The sequence below is a fragment of the Papaver somniferum genome, unplaced genomic scaffold, assembly GCF_003573695.1.
Source record: "Papaver somniferum cultivar HN1 unplaced genomic scaffold, ASM357369v1 unplaced-scaffold_132, whole genome shotgun sequence".
NCBI lineage: Eukaryota > Viridiplantae > Streptophyta > Magnoliopsida > Ranunculales > Papaveraceae > Papaver > Papaver somniferum.
The window spans coordinates 20,852,263-20,869,120 of record NW_020622381.1 but is presented as its reverse complement, the minus strand read 5'-3'; the positions used below and the strand labels follow the sequence as shown (position 1 = coordinate 20,869,120).

The 16,858-nt window shown below is 35.9% G+C and overlaps 1 protein-coding gene across 1 annotated transcript in view; it reads right to left on the bottom strand.

Annotated features, from left to right (window-relative positions):
* LOC113332712 (nodulation receptor kinase-like) overlaps positions 1-5,215 on the bottom strand; it is a 6,204-nt gene extending 989 nt beyond the window's left edge. Inside the window, exons 1-12 of the mRNA XM_026579227.1 lie at positions 4,858-5,215; positions 3,641-4,636; positions 3,167-3,320; positions 3,008-3,079; positions 2,839-2,910; positions 2,679-2,753; positions 2,425-2,591; positions 1,755-1,981; positions 1,425-1,551; positions 1,273-1,341; positions 698-887; positions 145-277 (exon numbers count right to left, since the gene is read on the bottom strand). Of these exons, the coding sequence (XP_026435012.1) occupies positions 145-277; positions 698-887; positions 1,273-1,341; positions 1,425-1,551; positions 1,755-1,981; positions 2,425-2,591; positions 2,679-2,753; positions 2,839-2,910; positions 3,008-3,079; positions 3,167-3,320; positions 3,641-4,636; positions 4,858-4,936 (2,361 nt within the window). The 5' untranslated portion in view covers positions 4,937-5,215. The remainder of the gene's footprint in view (positions 1-144; positions 278-697; positions 888-1,272; positions 1,342-1,424; positions 1,552-1,754; positions 1,982-2,424; positions 2,592-2,678; positions 2,754-2,838; positions 2,911-3,007; positions 3,080-3,166; positions 3,321-3,640; positions 4,637-4,857) is intronic.
* Positions 5,216-16,858: the final 11,643 nt, after the last annotated feature.

Here is a 16,858-nt window from a genome sequence, read left to right as displayed (position 1 = left end):
CCCCCACTTCACAAGGAAGAGTGAGAAAACATGACTATTGAACACAAATGATTCTACATAGACCTTTGGTGTAGGATAGCATGAACTGAATACCTAGGCCATGATTTAACAAGGGAGAGAAGAAAGTAGCATATAAGACCATACCCATTCAACTAAGCTCCATTCACTGCGTGGTCTGTGTATATTCAGTGGCTCCCGACCGGTTATGATCTCCAGGAGCACCACACCAAAGCTGAAGACATCACTTTTTGCAGATAAATGCTGGGTCGAGTAGTACCTGAGATGAACAAATTCAAGATAGTATAAACCATGGTTAGAAGAGGTTTCGGTTTTCATCAAAATTTTATCTGATGAATCGTATCAACAAGTTGCATACCAAAGTAAATGCCACGTTTTGGTCAGTCAAAAACAGAAAAGACCGTCTAATTCTAACAAGTTAAAACAACATATTGGATGATGTTTTCACGAGACATTTGTCATCCCATGTTTGAGAAATGAAGTAATACCACTCAAGTGGTTTACTTCTTCAACTTACCAATTGTACGGTCCTCTATATTCTTAAATAAATAGAAGCGGCGAACTAGGGTAGGATTTAACTTCTCAGCAAAATATGGTGCATTCTTAAAGAAACTGAAGGGTCATGATGATGGATTTGAGTATCCAAAGCTGCATATAAGAAAGAAATATTGAAACTTACTCAGGATCCAAATACCCAGCTGTTCCTCTTACTTCCAGAGAAGCATTACTATCCCCTTCTTGAGGAGCATATTTAGAAAACCCAAAGTCTGCGACCTTAGCAGTCATGGTATGATCCAGAAGAATGTTGCTCGATTTTACATCTCTATGTATGATAGCGCGACCAGAAAACGTGTGCAGATATAATAAACCTAAAAAGGATTAAAGATAGTGAAACAGAAGAACTTAAGAATTGTATCTGACATTTTATTTGGCTGTCAAAATTCAGATTCATTCAGAAGTGTAAATGATTCCACATTATATTTGGACTGTTATGCACCTTACGAATAGTTCTCACAAATTCTAATGTTGGTTATAAACTATTAGAATTACTAGTCAGTTTTAGAACAACTTGACTTAATGAGGACGACATAAAGGATCTGATGACCATCTGCACAAAAGCTAATCCCTTGGATATGGTCCCCAAGTGGAGGTAGAAGATCAAATAGCGTGTTAAAACAGATTAGATGAGTGCAAGTAAATTTTCCTTTTAGTAAGTTTCTTGATATCTATTACCAAATGTTCTAACTAACGTACCTCGTGCAGCACCAAGTGCTACAGAGAGTCTGGTTTGCCAGTCTAAAGTTTTCCTTTTTGCTGCTTCCCCTATAAGTGCAGAAGATTGTAAGTAAGAGAGACCAACAGTTAAGATCCGTCAACAAACCTCGAAATCAGGAAAAGGTTATTACCATAGAGGCGATCTTGTAGAGAGCCGTTGGACATAAAGGGATACACCAGAATTTGTTGATCTTTTTCGCAACAATAGCCCAGAAGGGGAACCAAATTCTCATGTTGAACAGATGATAGCAGATTTAGCTATACAAAATTGAAGATTAACTAATAAGCCACATTCATAAGCACATCAATGTGAGCAAAAAAGTATGCTTGAAATATTACGCCAAAAAGTTTTGGATAATGGCTAAATGCAACAAATCACTCTTTTGAAGAACAACAATAAAGAAAGACAAATCAGACAGGATGGTGATTACTAGGGAGGATCTTTAACAATATTGTTTTACCTCATTTTCAAATTCACGAGTTCCTTGAGTTGAGGTTGCTGACAGGACCTTCACAGCCACTTCTTGACCATTGTGCAGAGTACCATGATAGACAGATCCGAATCCTCCTTCACCTATCATGGTTTTGTACTTGCTCGTGGCAGTTTCAATTGAATCCAAACTAAAAGGTTCGATGAATATTGACTTCACAAACAGGCTGTCCATGCTGGCTATAGAAAAAATTACATCTGCATTATTTGGCATTCATCAGTTCAGCAGTAGTCACAAGACATACACGTAAGTTAACTGAAATATGCCCATAAAGCCACAGATTGTACTCAAACAAGATAAACTCTTTATAACAAGAGATATAGAGAAGATATACCCTCACTGTATTGGTTTACATTCTCTAACCTACTTCCCATACTCCCCTGAAGGTTCACCGCTTTCTGACAAGTGAGTAGATATAATTTTGAAGAGTATGGGCCGTAGATTTTAGGCTCTTATTCTGAAATATGGTTCTTGTTGCCGGTTAAGATTACAAACTTCGGGACTAAATCGCTGTAATCTCGGACCGCTGAAACTAAGTTCTGAACTCAGCAACAAGAAATATAGCCTTCTACAACGCTTCCATAAGATATTCATTAAACTTCCAATTATCTTTATGGCAAAGAGTTGTAAGTAATCTCACCGTTTGTTATTTGGATCTCTTCTTCCACTCTACTTTGAGACTTTCTCCGTTTTCTGTAAAAGCACAGAAAGAGGGCACCAAACACAACACTGAAAAAAACAGCACCACTCGCAACAGTTCCTATGAAGTACAGTGAACGTTTAGAGGCTTGAGCACATTTTCCAGAGCTGAAATGAGAAAATTGTGATTATAATAACTTTGACAAAATACAATAAACAAATACCAATTTACTCTTTCAAGCTATAGATTCATACTCTGTAGTAAGATTTGACCGATCCATTAAGCTGGAAGGAAGAACATTTTTGAACTGAGGGTTGCATCCAAAATACCTAAAAGAGCGCAAAAACTAAGTATTAGACCAAGTTCAACCCTAAGAATGTGAGTCAAATTATAACGGGAGTAACATAAACTTACAATCTTGTTAAATGCGGCATCGATGAAAATGAGTCAGGAATAGACCCAACAAATTCGTTATGGCTAACATCCCTGAAGTTTGATCATCAACATTGTTAATTTGGACCCAAATTGAAAAATTACATTGAAAAACAGTATAGAAAAAAGAAAATCTAGTGGTGTTTCATACAGTTTCTCCAAATTGGACAGTTTAGTGACACTGGAAGGTAGTGATCCTTGAAGATTTTTCCATGATAGATCCCTGCAAAGTAAACAATACATAAAAATCCCACTAACAGAAGATTTGAACAGGTAATCCAACATTCTTATTCCACAAAATTGTACTTACAGGATAGTGATGATGAAGGAACCCTGGTTGTTAGGTATGCAGAAAAGACCTCCCCAAGGAAGAGGAAGACATGGATCTCCAGTCCAACTTTCCCATAACTCATTCTCTGGGTTTTGAGCCACCAATTCATCTTTCACTTCAGTAATTGCATCAACTGAAACCAAAGTAAAGCAAAATGTTCAGAAAACAAGAATAAGCTTAGCATTTCTGGTTCTGCTTTTAACCCCCCAAAATCCTATTGATTGGTTCCAATTCTATTCCTGAAACAGGTTCCCTAAAGTCTGCTAATGTTTACCCGGCCCCGAACCATTAGCAAGTTTTCCGCGTTTCGTTTAAAATTTTTGGCTGTGATGCTGCTGGTATTAGATCAAAAATACTCACAACAGCGCATGCATTAAAGTCCGTGCATATTTACCGGTTAAGCATAGTCCAGTAACTGCACATTTGTGACATAAAATAAGAGATAAAACTTACTATCGTTTTGAAGAGTTCCTTGAACCCAAGAATGGAGTTGTAAAACCTCATAGGCATTGCATATGGGACCAAATTCAGAACCATTGGACACCTTGATTAAGTTCACGTTCAGGAACTTGTTTGCAGTAAACCTCAGAACAATTTCTCTATAATTTGATCCGGCTTCACCTCCTAATATATCAAAATTCTCGAACTTCAGTTCACCATTGATGTAAATATCAAACACCCTCTGCCCAACACCAACGGAATCATCAAGCTCAAGAAAATAGAGTGCAATCACGTACTCGTTATCACCCGTATCAATGTTGTCGAACCCAAACTGTAGTCGCTTATCATCAGTTAAAGCAGTTTGTAATACTTGTAATGGTACGGAAGTTTTGGCATTGTTACGAACTTTGACATTTGACGATATCGGAGTACCATCTTTTTGCGCTTTATCAACCTTCCATATTCGATCGTTCTGATCATTTGGATACCTAACTACTGCATGTTTGTTGCCCAAGTCCAGCCTCTTAACAACCTTGAGAACTTTTGATGGATCACTGCTTAGATAAACCAAGTCATTACTCAAGGGCCTTAGTTCAAGCTTAGAAATGTAAGCATTTCCTTTACCCCTTACTAAACAAAAGTTTATATGCTGATTAGTTGCCCGGAAAATGCTTTCGACTTCTACCGAGAAGATGGAAGAATTAACTTGGGCTACTGATGTTGCATCAGTTGATATGTTAAAGAAAGTATCGTTCGAGGAACGTAATAGAGGGCCATCTAGAAATGTGCCTCTAATCAAATAATCTTTACCCTTTGTCGTAGTCAAATTGTAACACCATTTGTTCCCAAATGCATTTTCAAATATTCGAGCATTTTGATTGTAATTTATGCTTTTGCATTTCCCGTTGCCGTTTCGGAATGAATCGTTATCTGAAATCCAACTTATATTGGTATTTGGATCATTTGTAATAGCATTCGATGAGCTACAACAATTTATACTTACAAAACCTGCAATTTACAGAGGAAATCAAAATAGACACTCGATGTTTAAACTTTAATTATACCATCTAACAAGTAAACTAATTTCGTTTTAATCCCATGTTATCAATTTTTGCTTGGGATGGGTACTACGAAGATCTCGAAGCCCATCCAGTGGTTGTGAAGATGATGAAATTTACACTACACAAAGAAATTTATTTGAACAAAAACAGTACGAACAACATACGTACCTTCTTGAGCTAAAGTAGTTTGGATATGAAGAAGCAAGAAGCAAAGGTAATAACTACGTGATAAAACCAATTCCATCATCTTCTTATCTTCAAAGGATGTCTCTCCATTGGGCTTCTAAATTATGATCAGTGATGGATAACTTACACAATCATGTACCTCTCCATTTGAACCTTATTGGTATGCAGAATCAAATTTTAATCAAAACCAGACGTACTTCCCAATCTTTTGATTCGACCGACGCGCCCAACCTGACGGAGGTTAGTGAGAAATGGGGTGTTATTGACTTTCATGTAAGGATTTGCAGAAGTATAAAAGAGAGAATACTTAATCTATAGTATGTTTTATTTTTATTCGTTAGTTTTTAATTCTTATTTTATGCTTTTGTTTTTGTGAGAATTTTTATAAGGAAGAAGCGAATGGGTGAAGCAAGCTAATGACCCTTGCCTTGGTCCATTTTTTGTCTCTCTGTTTGTTTTATAGTGTGTGCAATTTCATGGAACCCTCCTATTTGTCTAAGAAATCTTACCAATTAAACTGCTTGGTTAAGAAGTGTTAAAAGACAAATATCCCTAGGGGGCAAAAAATTCTGGTTTAAAACGCACCGAACCAAACCCATTACTTTAAGCCATACGGAACTATGTATCTAACTGCTTGGAACAACGTCTATGGAGTGAGGGTTCTCATTCAACATGTATGAGTCTCACTGAATTTGAGCAAATTAAGTGTTACTACGGATAATTGACGTCCCCATTTTTTCCCCAAATCACACACACTCATTGAATTGAATGAGTGGCCGACAAACCTTCACTAGGCGTCTGAAAATCAGCCATTTGGGATATGTTCAGAGTTTTATTAATTTAAAATTCCTTAAAATGGGCCCTTTACAAGTTTTAATATTAAAATAATCTTTAAAAAAAAAGTGAAACGATTAATGTTTAGCCGCTTGTATCTTTTTAATAAATGATAATAAGAAAACGACTGAAAATCAGCCGCTTAGACCTTTAAATTTGCTCATCATAGTCACAAAATCCCTCATTCAGCTAGTCTCTCATTGGTATGGGCAGTGAATAAGTGTTAAAAACACTCATTCTATAGCCCCTGCTCTAATACAATTCAATGAGTAGATGACAAAAGTGTTATGGGGTACCAACATTCAAGATTCAACCACGGTGACAGAAGTGTGGCGAAAAGTCCCACTTCTATATTGTGTTCAAGCAGTTGCTTGAATGAATCTAGATTCAAGTTTGTGGCACCAAATGGTTTAGGTGCTAGAAAATTTACTTTTTATGCCAATCATTTGGCACTTCTAAATTTTATCCAAATCTAATGGTTATGTCTTTTGTGCCAAATCGTTTGATGCTTTAAACCTCGGCCATCATTTTTTTCTAAAATTTTAAAATTTAACGGCTCTAATCTATCACGATAATGCTTGGATGTTAATTCAAGATGACGTGTCGAGCCTTGAATCTTGGATGGTTTTAAACCTAAAGAGTAAGCCCATAAGAGTAAGCCTAAGGAATAAGGACTTTTAATCTTTGTTTGGTTTTGGTAAATCCCAAACTGACTCGGAAACCAACTGTTTAATATAAGTTCTTGGACTCTTTTATTTATATCTTCTAGATTACGACTTAACTTAATTAAATCCTTAATAGAACTACAATTGATGTCGTTATTGTACAATTTAAAGTCATTGGACACTGCTACCAGTGATTTGAGTTCGAAACCCATAAACACCAAACTCTTTTACTGATTAATATCAAAACCTTAAATAAAATCACCTGACAAAATCACATACATAATAGGCTATATTGTAAATTATTATCAATTATAAAAGAGAGTATACTTTTATTTGTTAATTTTTAATTGTTGTATAAATTACTCTCATGTCCCATAAAAGTTGATCTATTTCAAGTTTGCTAAACTTTTAAAGAATACATGAAAGAAAAAAAAAATTAATACTAAACAAAAGTTTATATGCTGATCAGTTGCCCGGAAAATGCTTTCGACTTCTACTGAGTCGATGGAAGAATTAACTTGGGCTACTGATGTTGCATCAATTGATATGTTAAAGAAAGTATCGTTCGAGGAACGTAATAGAGGGCCATCTAGAAATGTGCCTCTAATCAAATAATCTTTACCCTTTGTCGTAGTCAAATTGTAACACCATTTGTTCCCAAATGTATTTTCAAATATTCGAGCATTTTGATTGTAATTTATGCTTTTGCATTTCACGTAGCCGTTTCGGAATGAATCGTTATCTGAAATCCAACTTATATTGGTATTTGGATCATTTGTAATAGCATTCGATGATCTACAACAATTTATACTTACAAAACCTGCAATTTACAGAGGAAATCAAAATAGACACTCGATGTTTAAACTTTAATTATACCACCATTTAACAAAGTAAACTAATTTCGTTTTAATCCCATGTTATCAATTTTTGCTTGGGATGGGTACTGCGAAGATCTCGAAGCCCATCCAGTGGTTGTGAAAATGGGAATGAAACTTACATTACAAAAAGAAATTCATTTGAACAAAAACAATACGAACAACATACATACCTTCTTGAGCTAAAGTAGTTTGGATATGAAGAAGCAAGAAGCAAAGGATATAACTGCATGATAAAATCAATTCCATCATCTTCTTATCTTCAAAGGATGTTTCTCCATTGGGCTTCTAAATAGTACTATTTTGATCAGTGATGAATAACTTGCTCAATTATGTACCTCTTCATTTGCACCTTGTTTTCATACAGAATCAAATTTTAATCAAAACCCGACGTACTTCCCAATCTTTTGATTCGACCGACGCGCCCAACCGGATGGAGGTTAGTGAGAAATGGGGTGTTATTGACTTTCATGTAAGGATTTGTAGAAGCATAAAAGCGAAAATACTTAATCTATAATATTAACTATGTTTTATTTTCTTTCGTACGTTAGTTTTTAATTGTTACATTAATTATTTTTTTATTCTTTTGTTTTTTTGAGAATTTTTATAAGGAAGAAGAGAATGGGTGAAGCAAGCACCTTTCCTTGGTCCATCTTTTGTCTCTCCGTTTGCTTTCTAGTGTGTTAGCAATTTCATGGAACCCTCTTATAAAGTTAATATTATTAGTCAAGAAATATAATGATTTTTTTTTCCGTGAATAAGGTATTTCATTACGCAAACTAAAACTCAAAGTGAGTATGAGGAACAAAAGAAGTAGCATTATCGAATATCAATCCACAGGCAGGTTTTCTTATATTAGATAATAAAAACCCCAAAAATTGATGTACAATTGAACTAGTCTGTTAGCTTTATCCAGATAAGCTTTAGATTGCCAAGAAATTTCAACTTTCTTTCGTTGGAAGTATTTATACATACTTTCGCAGTCTCCATCTACGCTGAAGTTTTCCAGACCTTTCTCTTTCGCCCAGATAGTAGCTTGTAGCACTCCTAAAGCCTCTACTTCTTGTAGGCTTGAAGTTGTTGACTTCCCTGCTTTTCCTTTTCCTGAGTTGCCTGTATTAATTTTTCAGAATTATAGCAAAATTAGAAGGTAAAGTATCAGAAATCCAAGATGCATTAACATTAATTTTGAGAGTGTCTTTTATAGGTGCCTGCCAAACATGTGTTGAAGATTACTTATTTTGTTTCTTGGGTTTGTTCTGCACAGTGATCTTCTTTGAACGGAAAGAAATATATCCTTGTATTTCTATAACTAAAATATTATGAGTTGTTGACTTGTTTTCAAAAACCATGTTGCACCTTTCTTTCCAGATAAACCACATCTTAGTAAGCATTAATTTTAAATAAATTTCTTTCTTAGGGTTCTTAATCCAATCTTTACATATGCCCAATAAGGTACTAGAGTGAATCTATATTTATGGAGATGGGGTTTGGAGCTGAGTTCCATACCTTTTTGGCATAAGGACGATGTAGTAAAAGATGTTCAGTAGTTTCTATCTCAGTTTTACACAAGTACAATAACATTCAACTTGTTTTACCTTTCCATGCATTTTGGAATTAAAAGATAAAACATTCTGAATACATTTCCATATAAAAAGTTTAATTCTCTGAGAAATGTCTAATTTCCATAAAGCAATCCAAAAAGAATTAGGAAAATTAAGACTAACTATATCAGTGCCAGTTTCATTCAATTTATATCATATAAGGATTTTACTCTGTAATCTCCTGACTTAATTAATGTCCATCTTAGTTGATCTTTCTTAAGCATGTGATTTTGGTCTTCGAAGAGATAAATGTTCTGAATCTTAGAGGCTACATTATTAGAGAAATTCGAGTTTATGATGTCAAGATTCCAAGTCTTGCTTTCAAAATCAATCAGGTCAGAGACTAACATAAGATGGTTATTTTGTGGAAACCTATAATTTTCTAAGGTTTCTTTAGTTCAGGTACCCATTTGTCATTCCATATACTAATATCATGCCCATTTCCGATTTCTTAAACACTGTATTTATGGATATGTTCTAAACCTTGGCTTATGCAGTTCCATGTCTAAGAGCCATTTGTTTTTGCTTTATCTTGTAAGGGTCGTTTAAAACTGAAATATCTAGAGCCCATAGTTTTGACCCAAAGGGCATCTGGTTCCTTAATTAGTCTTGTTAGAGCATAGATCGGTTGAACCCACCAAGCGTTGGTATGTCAAGTTTGGTTGTCATATTTTAGTGAATCAAAACTCATCTAAGAGTCGCTTGATTATGTAACTAGAGACAACTTCGTATAGGTTAGACTAGAAAGTCTAGGATTATGAGACATACAAGTATTACTCGAAGACCTGAATAATGTGAAGAAGTAACAAGCTACAACGACGACATCATCCTTCTTCTTGAGCTTAGTAATATTGACTTGAACTGTTTCATTCCTAATGTATCTTTCAAGTCGTGTTATATTGAAAATATAACTGCGAAGCTGTGAATGATTATACTCTAGTAGTGAGACATGATCGCATGATCATAGTATTAAGGAATCAGAATACGAAGTATAACGTTTGTCTTTTGAACTTCGTAAATATATGACATCGACATAATTGTATGAATGCTATTGTGATTATGTGTATGGATAAAGGTGAAGATTTCATCCTAAGAAGCAATGTTTACATTTGTTTAAAGGAAGCATGATAGACGCATTTATGTGCCTAATTTGTCCTCAATGTTTCGTATTGTTAATACTCGTTTTCGTCCTTATTATGGTGTTTTCTGTGTTTGTAGGTATTTTTTGGAAATAAACATTTTTGGAAAATTCGGCTCGAAAAGTTGATTTTGACACCCGGAGGACACGTGTTATTCGGACCCCCCTGCCTTGATAAGGGACACCTCAGTTTATAAGGGGCACCCTAACTGGACATCTGTTATTTACACTCCACAGACGGATAGGGGGGCAACCCTTTCTTCCTCATTTGAACGATGAAATTTGCGGGAAAAATAACTTTGAGCTGCCGTAATAAGGGTTTGCGATTTGAGCATGTTACAGTGAGACTAAAAGGATGGAATTTATAGAACATGTTCCTATGGACGAGACAGGAATAGTAAAGGTGTTGGTTTCGGCCCAGTTTGGTTGGGTAGCTCGCAATAAGGAAACAGGGGATCACATCACGCTGGACAAATATTCACGTGATTTCTTGTGTCTAGCGTATATCTGGAGTGAGTTGGACTCCTTCTGAATATATTTCGAACGTGTTGGAGTGTGTATATGGCCAGGAAACAGCGTGATAATATCAAAAATGGAAATTATCCCGTGGAAGATATTTCCATTCAATGGAGAAGATACGGGAATTATATGGAGTAATGGTCGAGTATTTGAGCTTCTGAAGTCGATATATAGAGTGAAGGGGACACATAGCGCGACATAGAGAGTTTGGGAGAGAAATAGACCACCACAGAGTCGAAACACCAAGTTGCAGAGAGACCTGCTGCTGCTGCTGCCATTGAAGAACACGAAGAACGGACCATTCAAGACCGTCGTTTTCCAACAGTAACAACGACTCACAGCCGAGGGTCGTACATCAGAGGCAGACTTATTTGATACAGCGTTTGCGACACAGAGTCGTGGGTCTTAGAGAAACAGTAACAATGACACATCCTCTGTATCGTTTTTTTTTGGTTTATAACAAATATAATTGTTAAAAACCCGATTTTGAATTATTTCTCCATTTTCATCATTTGTAAACACCGTTTGAGCAATAATAATGATTTTTGAGCGTGTTTCCAACATGATGAGCAGCTAATTCTCCCACAACCAAGGCAATGAGGAAGCTATTTACAAATGAATAATTGGTAACTATTTTATTTTCTCTAATATTTAATTATAATTCACTCAATCACTGCTTTTGCAGAGTTTTAAATTGTTTGAGTAATTTTCCTAATCAGTTGTGATTCAATTAGATAGGTTATGCTTTGTTTAGATAATCTATGCTTAAGGGATACAATTGATGTTTGAGAATTTGCTTGATTATTAGTGAGTTAAGATATAAAGGACTTAAAAGATAATTAGAGTTTTGGATTATTGACCATCATTAATTCATGTGTAATAGTGGAATCAATGTCTTGGTTATTTTCTCATATCTTGAAGTCAATTTTGTAATAAGTTTTCTTTATTTTTAAGTTTTATAAGTCTAAAAATCCATTGCTTTCACAAGCCTCAACGAACCTTATTACTACAACATTATTGAAATCACATCAATTTTTGGCGCCGCCGACGCTGATTTTTTTATAGATTTGTTTTTAGGTTTTCTTTTTCTTTTTATTATTTTTGTTCTTTTTTATGCGTTTTGGTATTTCTTATTTGGTTTCAGATTTGGAGCTAAGCTAAAGAAAAGGGAGAAAGTGTTGAAAAGAAAGGCAAAGCCCAAAAAGGAAAGAATAGAGAAATCCAAAAGGAATGAAGAAGAAGATTTTGTAAATAATTTTTTTTTATTTTTTTTAGAAACTGTAATTAAGGTTTTTATTTCTGTAATCTTTTATTTTTGGACCTTTTTTCTTTTTGGACTTTATTTTTGGACATTGGACTTTATTATATTTTTAAAAACCCGACGGAAGGGTAGTTTTAAATAAACTGTGTGCAGAGAAGGACGGCGATTACAATATCGCCTCGGCCCCTCGGGTTCGTACATGACATAGTAGTCGTGTCCCGAGTCGACTTCAACGGTTCATCCCCCGTCTGGAACGGGAGGTAAGAATTTTAAACACCCGCGAATCCCCTGTCAGCGGGTTTACTGGATGATTTTGTATGCATATATGTTGAGGAATAGAATACGGTTGTTTTAATTTCCTAGTAAAGGGCAAGGCCTGGCCATACAAGATAAGGGTTCGGATTTCATCACCGTTCTCTTCTTGCCCGCCTTAGGAAAACGAAACCAAACGCGAACCTAAGCCTCAAATTTTGACTAGAACGAGACTGATAGGGTAACGAGCTTAGTAGGAAAGTCATTCGAAAAATATTGGTTACTCTTTTAAGCATACTTCGAAGTTCATGATGGTTTCTGTGAGTTGAATGCGTGACTGCTCCGCCTTGTAATGCGGTGAGGCCTTGGGTATCAAAGCTCCACGCATCTTCCCTCGCCTCTATTCAACTTACTTTGACTCAGATTGATTCCAGAGGGGTTTGCTTAAATTGTAACGAATTCCCTTTCGAAAGAATAGAAGTTGGTCTAGAAACAATCTAAGTGGAGCCATCATGCTTTTTGTTTGCTAGATAAAATAGGCTTGTTGTGGTCGAGTCATCCTTCTTTGTGTTTGTTTAGAATTCCCTTGCGGTTAGGATGTCGAACTGGTATTATAATAGCCAATACAATGACTATCCGACTGAGCAGCTTGGACATTATCCTTTTTATGACCATAGTGTGAATAGTAATTGGGAACGCGAAACTTTTGAAGGTTATGGTTCATACCATTGTGAGCCCAATTACTATCCATATACCCACAGGTCTTACGAGCAAAACAATCCTTCTATTTCTCTAGAAGAGTCTCTCAAGAGTTTCAATGAGTCAACACGGAAGTTATTTATGAAAGAGACTTATAATATTCTTCTCCCAGAAGAGTCCGTAGAGCGTTCAACTAAGATATCTATAGAAGAGACCTTCAAGCAATTTACTGAGAGTACAAATAGGATTGTGGAAAAACTTGCTCAGGATAGTCTTTATTTCCAGTGTAGTTTTCCAAATACCACCCTCGAAAATAAGGATAGTTTTTATTCACATAATCAAGATGACGAGGTTAGAATTGGTAACACTACTTGTTTTGATGAGGTTAGATCTTTTTCATGTTATTATAAAGATGATTATGATGAGGATAGTATTGATGAAGAACATGAAATATGTAGGCATAGTGATCACGAATTTGTTACTCCGATTGAGATTTATAATGATAGTGTTGTTTCTAGTACAAATCCAAATAATTTTAATAATTATTCACCTATTCAAAAGGATGAGGATTTGACTAGAGATACCACCGTTTTAGACGATGTAGTTCATGATCCTTTAGCCTGCAGTATGTTGGATAATCTATTATTTGATGTGCCTATCAGTGAATCGGAGGAAGTAACTATGATTAACATCTTAGTTAATGAGCCTTTACTAGAAACTTTCGCTGGTAATCCTTTATATGATTGTGATGATGGTTTAGAGGAAAGAGTTTACCCGGAGAATGATGTTTTAGAGTCTAGCGATTTAGAAACACTAATCTTAGAAGACCGTAAACTCGTAGAGATGAGCGAGGATGAACCAGACTTACAAGAATCAATTGACCATTTTCAGGAATCTGATGACCTAGAAATTAGGGAAGTTGTGACTAGTCTTTCTAGAGACACAGAAAACTCTAAGTTTGGGGGTAATTTTCCGTGTGCTTTAACTATTAGAAAGTTCCCTCGTGTAGGACTTGACATTTGTGCATCAACCATCTTACAAGATTATCTCCATACACATTTTACCGAACCTAGTAATGTCCAAAAAGAATCTCAGGTGTTAGAAACCCATCCTCTGGTTGTTGTGGTTAACCCAGGCCATGATACCAAGATTGACTTTGTTTTCCCACCAAAAAATTTTCTTCCAATTGTGGGAACATATAATTTTCAGATGTGTCGGTTATTAAGTTTTGAGACCGAACCTAATTACTTTAGGAGAATAGGGTCGACACATTTTCTTAAGGAAGACCACCTCTTCAATTGTGTTCAGCTGTGTGAGTCAAATCTAATTGACTTAAAGGATCCTCAATTATTCAGGTTGTTGTTATGTGCTTCTAAGTTCTTAGTTGAGTTTTTCCAGACTCTAATGCCTGAACCAGATCTTAGCTTTGAGGAAATCCAACCGATGAAAGCTTTTTATTTAGACCCTTTTATAGAGCCTGAACCTGAACCACAACTAGATGTAGTTGTCTTAAGAAAGGGTGTGTTCAGTATCTTCTTGGTATGTTGCAGTTTCCTCTTCTTGTGGGTAACACTTTTTGATCCAGATGACCCACAATTATTTCGGCTACTGCTATATGGTTCTACGAGGTGACTAATTCTTCGAATGTCTGGCTGAAGAATTTAAACTTAGCACTTCTTGGGAGGCAACCCATGCTCATGCAACACGATAATATCTTTCCTTGACTCTTTTTCTTCAAGTGGTAACAGTTTCTCCTTGTTCATGCTTTTAATTTTATCTTTAGAACATTGAGGACAATGTCAGATTTAAGTTTGGAGGTATGGGAGAAACTTTTTAGTTGCAGTATAAATAAACTCCAGAGCCTAGAAATTTATGTCTATTAAGGATAGCACTAACCTATCTAAGTGGATGGAAACATCTTGGTTGTAGGAGTTGAGGAACCAATCTGATTAGATGGAAACATCTAAAGAGTCTATTCATAAAACCACAGAGCTCAGGTGTTAGAATTAGAAAAAAACATGGTAGTTTCGCCATATCTCCTTGAATCCTAATCCTTCTGTTTTTATTTTTTAAGTGATTTGGTGGGGCACACGATTTTTTAAGTGAAATAGGGTGATTGAGATACCAAAAAAATAAAAAAATAAAAAAAATTAAAACCAGACCATCAGACCAACCGGAATAAATTCAATAAAGTCGACCACTGGTGCCCTTGTATATGCCAGTTGTGTTGACCTAGAGTTAGGATTATCGACCGCTGGTCCCCTTGTATATGCCAGTTGTGTTGATATTAGTCTGACCGGTATCTCAGTCCATTAGGATAGGTTCATCCTGGCAGAGGCCTTCAGACAGATATGGGAAACACCGTTCACTTTAAACCATCTTTTTCTTTATCCATCTTCTTAATATTTCCATGTGATTGGTTGACTCCGGTTATGATGTCCAGAAACTATCTGAGTAGAGCTCTGTCACTTTATATGAATTTTAGTATGCTTGAGTGCAAACTCGTGTACAACAATTGGAATTTCGCATCAGGGTACTTCCTCCTGTAGTCAGTGATTGTATGCCAACCAAGGAGATTCTTTAGTGCCTTCCAAGGTTCTGCGTAGACAGATAGGGTCTGGAGTAATGGTTTTGTGGGTACACCTCTGGTAAACCCTCCAGAGATTAACTCGATTTTGTTTATTTTTTTAGTTTTGCTCGAGGACTAGCAAATAATAAGTTTGGGGGTATTTGATAGACGCATTTATGTGTCTAATTTGTCCTCAATGTTTCGTATTGTTAGTACTTGTTTTCGTCCTTATTATGGTTTTTTGTGTGTTTGTAGGTATTTTTTGGAAATAAATATTGATGGAAAACTCGGCTCAAAAAGTTGTTAAAGGCACCCCGGAGGACATATGTTATTCGGACTCCAGCAACGGATAAGGGGCGACCACTGGATAAGGGGTGACCTTCTTTAACAAATTCAGAATTTTATTTTGGCGGGAACATGGTGAAGAGAATTGGTTGATTTTCAATCGGATGTTTGGACGTGATTTAGTGAGATTCAATCCCTGAAACTTCATGGGTAGATGTGATTTGTCATAACAAAGCTGGTATGGGTGTTTTTTTCAATCAAATTTGGCTAGATAACCCAAGATATGAAATCAGAGCATCACGGGTTGGTTTTCCATTCCGAGTCCTGATTGAGTGACCAAGAGATTTTCGCGTGGCTGCTGCATGTTGGAACACTTCTGGACAATGATTGGATGCGTTGAGAGTAATTTGGCATGGGGAAACAGCGTGAGAAGCTAAATCAGGGAAGAAAATATTCCCAAAATATTTTTCATCAAGGCCGAGTTAAGAGAGAATTATCTTGAGTTATAACGAGATTTCTTGGTGCTACAGGCTATATAAAGGGTGCTGGTGTTTCATAAAGGGGCACGGAGAGTTTGGGAGAGGAATAGAGCACCACAGAGTCGAAAAATCAAGCGGCAGAGAGTCACCATTTCTGCAGCTGCATAGCTGAAGAACACGAAGAACAGACCAGCAAAGACAGTCGTTTTTCTACAGTGATAACGACATACAACCGAGGGTCGTACATCAGAGGCAGACTTATTTGCTACAGTATCAGTGACACATACTGTGTGTCGTTCTGGTTTGTAACACATATAACTGTTACAAACCCGGTTTTCATTATATTTCTCCCTTTTCATCATTTGTAAACCATTTTTGAGCAATAATAATGAATTTCGAGCGTGTTTCCAACATGATGATGTGCTAATTCTCTCACAACCAAGGCAATGAGGAATCTATTACGCATGAATAATTTGGTAACTATTACATTTTCTCTAATATTTAATTATAATTCACTCAATCACTGCTTTTGTAGAGTTTTAAATTGTTTGCGTAATTTTCCTAATCAGTTGTGATTCAATTAGATAGGTTATGCTTTGTTTAGATAATCTATGCTTAAGGGATACAATTGATGTTTGAGAATTTGCTTGATTATTAGTGAGTTAAGATATAAAGGACTTAAAAGATAATTAGAGTTTTGGATTATTGACCATCATTAATTCATGTGTAATAGTGGAATCAATGTCTTGGTTATTTTCTCATATCTTGAAGTCAATTTTGTAATAAGTTTTCTTTATTTTTAA